The sequence below is a fragment of the Spinacia oleracea genome, chromosome 5 (genome assembly GCF_020520425.1).
Source record: "Spinacia oleracea cultivar Varoflay chromosome 5, BTI_SOV_V1, whole genome shotgun sequence".
Taxonomy (NCBI): Eukaryota; Viridiplantae; Streptophyta; class Magnoliopsida; order Caryophyllales; family Amaranthaceae; genus Spinacia; species Spinacia oleracea.
In genome coordinates, this window is record NC_079491.1 from 33,518,877 (window position 1) to 33,529,269 (window position 10,393).

At 37.3% G+C, this 10,393-nt stretch overlaps 1 protein-coding gene across 1 annotated transcript; it reads right to left on the reverse strand.

Moving 5' to 3' along the window:
• Positions 1-5,774: 5,774 nt before the first annotated feature.
• LOC110796044 (copper transport protein ATX1) lies at positions 5,775-9,871 on the reverse strand. The gene is made up of 3 exons (XM_022001073.2): positions 9,671-9,871; positions 7,997-8,072; positions 5,775-6,175 (listed from the first exon to the last, which is right to left on the reverse strand). The coding sequence occupies exons 1-3, from the start codon at positions 9,677-9,679 to the stop codon at positions 5,958-5,960; spliced, it is 303 nt and encodes a 100-aa protein (XP_021856765.1). The 5' UTR covers positions 9,680-9,871; the 3' UTR covers positions 5,775-5,957.
• Between the last annotated feature and the right edge of the window lie 522 nt (positions 9,872-10,393).

Below are 10,393 nucleotides of genomic sequence, written 5' to 3' on the forward strand. Positions count from 1 at the left end.
CATCAGAAGTCAACCCTCTCCAATAGAACAAATTTTGAACTCTTTTGGTTGTTAATTCTCTACCAGAATGGCCACTTTCTGGGGAAGAGTGAAACCAAGTGATTACTTTGGTCTTTAGAACATGATCAGACCCTACAACAAATTTACCTTTCCTTCTAAGAAATCCATATTGCCAAGTGTAACCATCTACTGATTCTGCATCTTGTAACTTGGCAATAATATCCATGAGATGATCATCTAAGACATAACTGGCTTTGATGAGAGAAGTGAGGTCATATTGAACCACTGAAATTGCTAGGCATAAAATAGTAGATCCTTGAACTCTAGACAAAGCATCAGCAGCCAAATTTTCTTTTCCAGCCTTGTATTGAATGTCATAATCAAACCCCATAAGTTTGGACAACCAAAATTGCTGAAAAGGGGTAGACACTTTTTGTTGTAAAAGCCACTTAAGACTTCTTTTATCAGTTCTTATTGTAAAATGAGAGCTCATGAGGTACTGCTCCCACTTTTGTACTGGAAAAACAATAGCTAAGAGCTCTTTCTCATACACAGACAACCTTTGCCACTTATGACCTAGAGTTCTGCTGATATGAGCTAAAGGGTGATTCTCTTGCATTAACACAACCCCAATTCCAGTTTTAGAAGCATTTGTCTCCACAACAAAACCCTTAGAAAAGTCTGGCACATCTAATACTGGTGCAGATATAAGTGCTTGTTTCAGTGATGCAAATGAAGAATGAGCTTCATCTGACCATTCAAAAGCCCCTTTTTTCAACAGATCAGTCAAAGGTTTAGTAATCAAAGAATAATGTCTGACAAATTTTCTATAATAACCAGCCAATCTAAGGAAACTTCTTAACTCCCTAACTGTCTTAGGAACAGGCCAACTTTCCACAACAGCCATTTTGTTTGGATCTGTTTCAACTCCTTTGGCAGAAATGAAGTGTCCTAAATACTCTACCTTATCCATAGCAAAGCTTCACTTACTATCCTTTGCAAACATCTTGTGCAACCTCAAAAACTTGCCTCAAATGTGCCCAATGTTCATCTGTACTCTTGCTGTAAACTAGAATGTCATCAAAGTAAACCATAACACACTTCCTTAAAAGAGGTTTAAACACACTGTACATCCAGCTTTGGAAGGATGTTGGAGCATTGGTTAAACCAAATGGCATAACCAAGAACTCAAAGTGTCTTGAGTGTGTCTTGAAAGTAGTCTTGTAAACATCTTGTTCATGTACTCTCAGCTGATGATAACCTTGAAGGAAATATGTCCTTCACCCAAGGTGCATTTAGTCTAATACCAAGGTTCAGATTAATTGCGAACAACTAATTCAGTGAGATCAAGTGATCGGAACAGCTAGCTGGAGCAATGCTTCCGATCAGTGAGTTCTAATGAATATTAAGCTCACAACTTACTCTTGACTGAACCTACAAGGTCACACCAATGGCATGTAACAGATCACTGGATTAAATGAATCGGAAATTCATTTAATAGCTTTTCGGGAATTAGTTTTGGAAAACGTATTATACGATACGACCTTGCATCGGAATCGTATATCGTATCGCGAATATTCGTAAGCTGGGCGAAATGAATGAATCGTATCGTACGACGGTGATTCGTTTTATACGATACGATAAATAATAGCCGTAAGGTATTAGTCGCGAATACGAAGGGCATCGGAGCCGCCGGCCCCTCGAGCCAAGCGCGCAAGGCCCAACGAGCCAGCGAGCTGGCGAGCAAGGCGAGCAGGCCAGCCCGCGTTGTGGCGCGAGTGCGCAACAGCAGCAGCATAGCAGCGACGAGCGAGCAAGGCCCATGGCCCAGCTGCTCGGCTGCGCGCGGTGTGGGCTTCGGCCTGCAGCGTGTTGCTGGGCACGCGGGTTGGGGCGTGTGTGATGTGGCCGGTCAAGGCCACTTGGTCTTTGGCCGGTTGCATCATTTAATACAATTAGGTTATTGTATTTTTCACACACAACACAATTGCAACATCAGTTTTTCCAAAACCCTAAACCTAATATTACGTTCATCAGTTTCTCTCTGTGAAAAATGTTCTTCCCAAAAGCAAAAACTCTTGATTGATTTTCTAAGCTACGGTTATCAAGACGGATCTGAACGTGTCGATGAACCAAGTAGAGGAACGACAAGTGGAGTTCTTTGTCGTGTTCGTTGACAGATTACTTGGGAAAAAACGCTTCGAATGTAAGTTTTCTTAATATGTGCTTTATACATGTTTCCTGGCTTTGGGGATTGTTCCGCACATGTTATGTATGTTTAACTGTATTCCCCTACAAACCTGCTCTTAAATCCAGTTTACTGAATACAACAACACCTTCCAGTTCATCAATAAGCTCATCCATAACTGCTATTGGGAATTTATTCTTAATAGTTAGATTGTTCAATTCCCTATAGTCCACACATAACCTCCATGTACCATATTTCTTTCCTACGAGAACCACATCAGAGGCAAAAGGACTAGAACTATTCTGTATCACTCCCCTTTCAAGCATATCCTGTACCAGTTGCTCTATCACATCTCTTTGCTTCAGTGGGTATCTGTAAGGCCTAATGTTGACTGGTCTAGCATTTGGTTCTAAAGGAAAGTGTGATCAAACACACCCCTATGTGGAGGTAACTCCTCAGGATCAGCAAAAATATCATGATACTGGTCTTTCAACTCTTCCAATGCACTAGAAGTTTGTTGTTGACTGACCTCAGTTGATACAGACATCAAAGTGACATCTCTAACTTGTAAAAGACACAATTGAACTGCACTATTTATCAATTTTGCAGAAGGTTCCCCCTCCACCAATTTCACTTTCTGAGGATGAATTCCCTTTAGTATAAACTAACATTCCCCCCAATCTAAACTCCATTAATAGAGCTTTGAAATCCCAACAAATTGGCCCCAAAGTAGCAAACCATTGTACTCCTAACACTATGTCACAACCCCCCCCCCCCAGTGTGATCAACATCATATGTGCTGTGAATGTCCTACCTTGCATGTCCTAAGTGAAACCTTTGCACACATGCTAGCAAGCTAAGTGGTTTCCATCAGCAACAGTTACTGCATGAGAAGAGATTGATTCAATCCTACAACCCATCTTTTTGGCTAATTCTAGGTCTAGAAAATTATGAGTACTACCAGAGTCAATTAACACATGGAACACTTTGCTATGCCTGCTTCCTTTGACTCTCATGGTTTGATTTTGGTTACCAGACAATGCATTAAGGGATAGAATTAGTTCTGTCACTCCAGTACTCTCCAATTCATCTTGTTCTTCTCACTAGAGTCAGAACTTTTGTCCTCATTACTGCTAGAAATTTCCACAATGAATAGCTGAGGTTCTTTGAATTGACACTTATGAGTTCTATCATAAGGTGCATCACAATAATAACACAAGCCTTTTGCTACTTTATCAGCTCTCACATCTGCTGGAATATGCCTGAAATTCTTGGCATATCTTGGGTTATATTTGACGAGCTGGTTGGGTTTTGTGTTTGGGGTGGGTAGTAATTAAGCAGGAAGGCTAGAATTTGTGTTGATTGGTATAGCTTGAATAGCTTTTTGAGAAGTATTTGATCCTGGAGTATACAATTTTTGTGAAAAGGTTGCAGTCTGTTCTTCTTGTAATCTAGCAAACTCTACTGCTTCAGCAATAGTAGTTGGTTTAAATGCTTTGACAAAAGGTTTAACTGTGGGACTTAAACCACCAATGAAACTTTCCAACACAAATTCTTCTGGTAAATCATGATGAGTGTTCATAACATCAGATTTCAAATCCTCAAAATTATCTAGATATGCTTCTATTGAATCAGTCTGCTGTAACTTGTTAAATTGCTCAACAGTATTGTTAGGGGGGCAGCTTGCTTATTAGTTACATAAGGTAAGTCAACACATTGACTTTCAGTTAGTTAGTTAGTTGTTGATGTGGCGCCAGTTTTTGTAAAACAAAATTCAATTGTAGAATTCAGTTGGCCACTTAGCTTATTGATCAAGCTAAGAAATATGTATATATGTATTCTTTGATCATTGAGATTAATCATTGAATAATATCATCAACTTCTTCTTATCTTCTCTCTTAAATCTCTCTCTCTTTTCTGTCTAACATTCTATTTCTCTTCTCTCAATCAACACTCATCTTCTACTTTCTATATTCGATCTTCATCATTGAAGATTCATTGCAGTGATATTAGTATCCTGCAACATTGGTATCAGAGCATCTGATTACACAATCCATTGATAGTGATTCTTGTAATCTTCAAGAATCCTGGAAAACATCAGTTCTTGAAATTGAAATCGATCTTTTTTGGGATCAGAAAAACTGGCGCCACATCATCAACTAACTAACTAACGGAAAGTCAATGTGTTGACTTTCCTTATGTAACTAATAAGCAAGCTGCCCCCCTAACATTGTCGCTATTGTGTTCATATCGGGTTTTGCCGCGAGAGTCTACCTTAAAAGCCACCACGTTCTGACGTCCATCATGTGATTTGCCCACTCGTCATAATTCTTCGAGCCACGTAATTTGATAGGCGTGATCAGAGTTCTTGGTCCATCGCTTGAACCAAGATGATATTCTTTGACAAGATCATATGTTCGTGTTTTTGTTTGAGGCTGATGCACAATCTCTTCATCTTCTTCACTGTTATTACCTACGATTGATCGTGCCTACTATATTGAGATTCGGGAAAAAAAATAATTAAACCTTGCTCTTGATAGCATGATAAATAACCCACAAAGCTTGAATATTATTAACCATCACGTAATCCTTTATAGTACTCCGTACATAAGTAGTTTTACTCCTACAGTAATTCGTACCCTATACTAACATAATACTAGGACTCTAATTCTATAGTCCTACGTATAACATATTCAACATGTATTAGGAAACTATGTATTCCTATTTTAACAATTCTCGGGGCGATTTCGAATAGGGTGTCATGTTTGGGTCTCATGTTAGAGCATCAGCAACCATGACTGATGTATCCTGTCAAGCTTTACTTGACCTCTTCAACCCTTCACAATGTTGATTTTACTTACTATCAAGTTAAACTTATACTTGACAGGGGGCAGATATCTGACCCCTTGGGCAACCAAAATGGGAAGATTTTGCAAAATTATTTTCTTTATTTTATTCTTTTGGGTTGACTAATAAACCAACGACATTAGTTTCATTGTTTTGTCTATTATTTTGTTTATTTAATGGTTACATTACATTTATATTTAGCATAAAAATATAATATTTATTTATTGTAATTATTAGTGATAATTTTAATCAATAAAAATTCATTGTTTTATATTTACTTATGGTTATTCAATTAAGAAATTATTAGTAGTTAAAATTAGTACTGCAAATTGTCTAGGAGAGATAATATGAGGTGAGAAATATGTGGAAAGTTGGTAAAAGAAACCCTTGACCTTGGATTAAGATTGTGGAAATAAAGAAGAGGTTTAAGTAGTAGATAGTCAAGTTAGTGGAAAATGAGGTGGAATAATGGGAAGGATGAGAGAGAAATTGTTTTACACTTGACCAAAGGTCAAGGATGATGGTGGTCTTAGGGTGTCAGATTAATTTCTGGACAGGCAAAGTCAAGTTCAGGTTACCATTTTCTCGAGTTCAATGGCATCTGGTTATGATCGGGAAATCTCAATTCGGGTCAGCTCTTTTTCAGCTACATTAAAAAAAAAAAAAAAAAAAAAGATTGACCGACGAAAACGCATTTGAAGTTTTAATTTACCGTCAAGATTTACTGAATACTGAATAGTAGTACGAAAGATGTTTTAATTCAAACACTTAGTCAAGTGATACAGGAGCAGAACTGCAGAGGAAACCACAGTTGAAGTTATTGCTTACAGATCTAGGAAGATCCAGTGTCCAGGAACATTGAACTTACAAAATAGCGAGTTTTAAGTTTTATACATGGTTATACCCCATGGAACCATCTCTATCAAGGAGCAGCAACTTCTTCGGTTAGCTTTGTTTCAGTTTCTGTGGACTTCGTTTCTGGTTCAGCTGGTGCTGCTGGTGCTGCTGCTGTTGCTGCGTCTTCAAAGAAGGAGGTTTTCTTTCCAGTTTTTGAAACAATCTGCAGAACAGCTTCTGGCTGTAAATTGCACTTAACAGTCACCTTCTGTTCCTCCATATTGATGTCATATGATTCAACCCCTGAAACTCCCATCATCCCAATTATTGTCAGTACTAGTTTACCTAAAAGAATATGCTTCCATGGTACCATTAAATTACTACTCCCTCTGTTTGGTGCATTTTACAGATTAACAAGTCCTCAAATCTACAAAAAAAACAGTGAAAGATAATTCACTGCTGTACCCTTGAAATGTTGATAAGATCAAATTTTAGAATCACATCATGAACATCGGTAGAATATTAATTATCTGAAAGAAAACTCTCATGGCGTAGTTAATTTATCTTTATGCAGCTAGATCTTAAACTAGGATTAGCCACAGGAACAAAAGCACAAATACCCAATTTATTACTCACCACTTTCCCAGGAAAAACGAAAAGTAAATCAAACAGAGATTTGGATTTCCACTTGCTAGTACAAACCATGATAACACATTATGGACAAAATACATTTATATATACCAACAACTTCATGATTCACATTCACCATGACTCTGTCTAAAACATATTCCGAGGACTACTGAAGAAAGTCTGTATGGTTTTTCAAGCTTTCTGATAGCTAATATGTACACATTTTCAGCAAAAGCAAACAGGAGATTGAACATATATTGTTTACGTTTGTTTTACATTTACTCTCTTAGAGCAGAAAAGTTTTACTCCGTAGTATTTTTCATTGTTTGGTAGCAACCACTGTCACGGATGGCCTCCCACACCATCGCATGCAGCCGCATTCAAGTCCATGGGCATCGCTCAGTCAGCACGTGACAACACACTCCCATCCTGGCAACCCCAATGCACATTTCTCATTTATTCACCACTCGGTCCAATACCCCAATGCAAATTCCTCCGAGGATTGGAATGGGGGGAGGAAAACATCATGAAGGAAATTTCTCTCCCGAAATTCATTTATTAAAGTAAAGCTCCATTGAACCCAGTGTCTAAAAAAGCGCGCTTAAGCGCGAAGCTCTAGGGCAAAGTGCTTAATTAGGTCTGAGCGAAGCGTTTGTGATTAAGCGGCGCCGAAGCGCTTCGTTGAATTTGTTTTATTACTTTACGATTGAAAGTTTTTTTATATGTTGTTATTGTATTTTGGACCACATCCTATTAATCCTTAACAATAGAAAGTGGGCCAAGAATCCAAAAGAAAAGGAAAAAGAAAAAAAGAAGAAGACAACAGTCACAGCTAAATTCAAGCAACCAAGTTCTATAGCCAATGACACAGCTAAGGGGAATTCTCTTTGAGACGGAAGAACTTTAAGCCAAACATAAAACCCACAAAAAAAAGGTCACGGGGAACGTTACTGAAGTCTATATAATGCATATCGTCCACTATGCATATTTCAAGTTCCCCATCAGAGTATCTAGTAGTTCTATCAGCTCTTACATACAAAATAATTGGCTAACAGGTGTTGTAACCATGTGAACCAATGATAATCCTTCTACAAGTGTTCTGTTTTAAGTCCTCAATTACAGCTTGATACAATCTTATTTTGTTAAATACTCTCCAATATAAGCAATTTGAAACAGTATGACATGGGACCATGAGAAATATTACATTAAAATTTTCATCAAAAGCCATATAGAAAGTAGTTTGATAAGCAGACATCTTCAAATCAGACGAACATGGAAGCCCACGGACCAAAACAGATTAAAATTTACATTAAGTCTGATAAATAGTGGGCTCGTCTTATCTCACCCCACCCTGAAGGGAAAATTTTAAACATATTGGGGGATGAAGCAAGCAAGTTATTAAGCAAAAATACAAGACAGGAAATGAAAAAAGAATGAACAGAAAGTTCCGCGAAAAAGGACAATGATGATAAAAATGAATATCAGACAACAAACCTTCCGTTTTGTCCAGAACTCGCTTCACCGCCCCTGAGCAACCTGAGCATGACATGGCAACTTTGAGAACAACAGTCTGCAGACCGTCAATACCCATGTCAGATACATGCAAAGAAAGAGTTTCCATTCAAGTGGAAACACTCTACAACAGTTTCAAATATTCAAGAATGGTTAAGAGATAACTTCACACTAGTTTCTACACGCATCACACTTTCCAGTAATTCACAGCAAGTACATAAACAACAAACAGAATAAACTAGGTTAATCACCTGTTTCTCTGTATAAACGCAAAACTTTATATCTATTTACCAGTAATTCACAGTACATAAACACCAAACATAATAAACTAGGTTAGTCACCTGTTTGTCAGAATAAATGCAAACATTATATCTATTTTTGTAAAAGTTTAGTTATCGACTAATGAAGCAACCTTTTATCATAACTTATTCAAGTCAATTAACCAATACAACTAGGCATCCTTAAACAAAGTATAAAGACGAGTTAATTATAATCTTCGACAACACTGTCCAATCACATGCATAAATTATAAAACTTCATAAACAATTAACAATACACTGAAAACACCAATAACAGAACTCAATTTTTGTGTCTCCAATGCACAAACATTTGTCCACAGTATCGAGGAATACCTTCACAAAATAAAATCCTATGACACATAAGAAGTAACTGTAAGTTATAACGATAATTTGAAGCAGAACCGTTTGACAAGTAACGATCGATATTCTACACCCATCCATCACTATTGATTTAGGGTTCAGTAAAATTTCATACTAATCACACGTCAAGGTAATGGTACTATTGTAGTAAGCTAAAAGTCACGGAACAACACTCTTATGGGATTACTATAATTGAAATCCTGTACCTGAACAAAGCCAATTCGGTCCAAAAATTACGCTAAGGGAATGTTTGGTTTGGTGTAAAATGTTTTTATGGAAAACGATTTCCCCTTTTCAATAATTTTAAATTGTTTGGTTTGACAAGAGATGTAAAACAATTTTCCATAACTTCCGGAAAAACCTTTTCCATTTGAAAGGAAGGAAACCCCTTTTCCACTTTTCCTCCTTACCACCCTCTTCGTTCTTCCCATCGATCTTCAACCATTTTCTCCCATTCCCCTTTTTTGTGAATCTCCTGGTAAGGAACTGGAAAACTATTTTTCACTTAAAACGTTTAACACCAAACCAACCGGAGCCTAAGACGTAAAAACAGGAATAGTTCATGTTCTACTTCCAATCGGTAAATCATGCAAATACTCTATAACAAATTTTAGCACAAAAAAAAAAATCAAAATTTTCAAATAGTACCCCCTAAATAGAATACTCCGTACCAAATTATATAAATATATATATAAAAAAAAAAACAAGAATTAGAATTTGAGCTCGTCAAATTATACATACCCCTAAAATTCAAATCATCAAAACACAAAAATAAGCAATGCAGAATTAACAAAAATACCCCAAATCAATTTAGATACAGGGAGTCAAGGATAACACCGAATACATGTTTGAAATTAATAAAATTAGCTTAGCTAATAATTGACGAAGTTAAAATATTGATAATAATTGAACAATGATCATGCTTCATTAAATTTCAAGTTTGAAATTTCCAATAAATGAAAAATTGATGCAGAAATTTAAGAAATTTCAGCGATACCTGAGACATGGTGTTTGAATTGGGTGCGATAATTGGATGAAAAAGTAAGAGGAAGTAGAAGAACAGCGAATAGAAGATGATTCTTTAGGATTGAGGAGAAGGGTATACAATCATATATCGAGAGTTAAAGTTGACCAAATATCGACATCGCGTAACGTATAAGCGCGGGTCATGTCATTCCCTGCCAACTCCACTACGGGTTTCTTCTTCCTTCATATTCCATTTTCTTTCCGTCTTTCGGTAGAGTTGTCAATTTGGGTCGGTAGAACTAGAGGTGACAAAACAGGTCATCAGATTGGGTTCGGGTTGGGTCTTTGATCATTATCAGGCCGGATTGTGTCGGGTTACTTTATTATTCAGGTGTAGGTCGGGTTCGGTCGGGTTGGTTTTCGGGTCATATCAGGTGTATTTTCTATTTCGGGTTCAAGTCGGGTTCGAGTCGAGTCATGTTCGGGTCGGGTTCAATTTTGGGTTTGGGTCTTACATATTCGGGTTTGTAGCAGTTAATCTCGGGTTTGGGATCAAGTTCAGATCGGATAATTTTCGGGTTGGTTAAAATTCGGGTCGGATTAACTCTTGGACATGGGTTAGGATTGAGTCAATACTGATTTGGTCATCACAAAATATTCAAGTGTAAAATATTTACTGCGCAGTTCGAGTCACTAACAGGTTATGTGGTGAAAATCGGATTAAGGTCATTGTCGGCTATCGAATCGAGTTTGG

Bases quoted from the DNA above. Each gene is read 5' to 3' on its own strand.
- LOC110796044 (XM_022001073.2), bottom strand. The intron at 6,176-7,996 runs GTTTGTTGTCTG...TGGGAGTTTCAG, and splicing joins AGTTCTGGACAAAACGGAAG to GGGTTGAATCATATGACATC.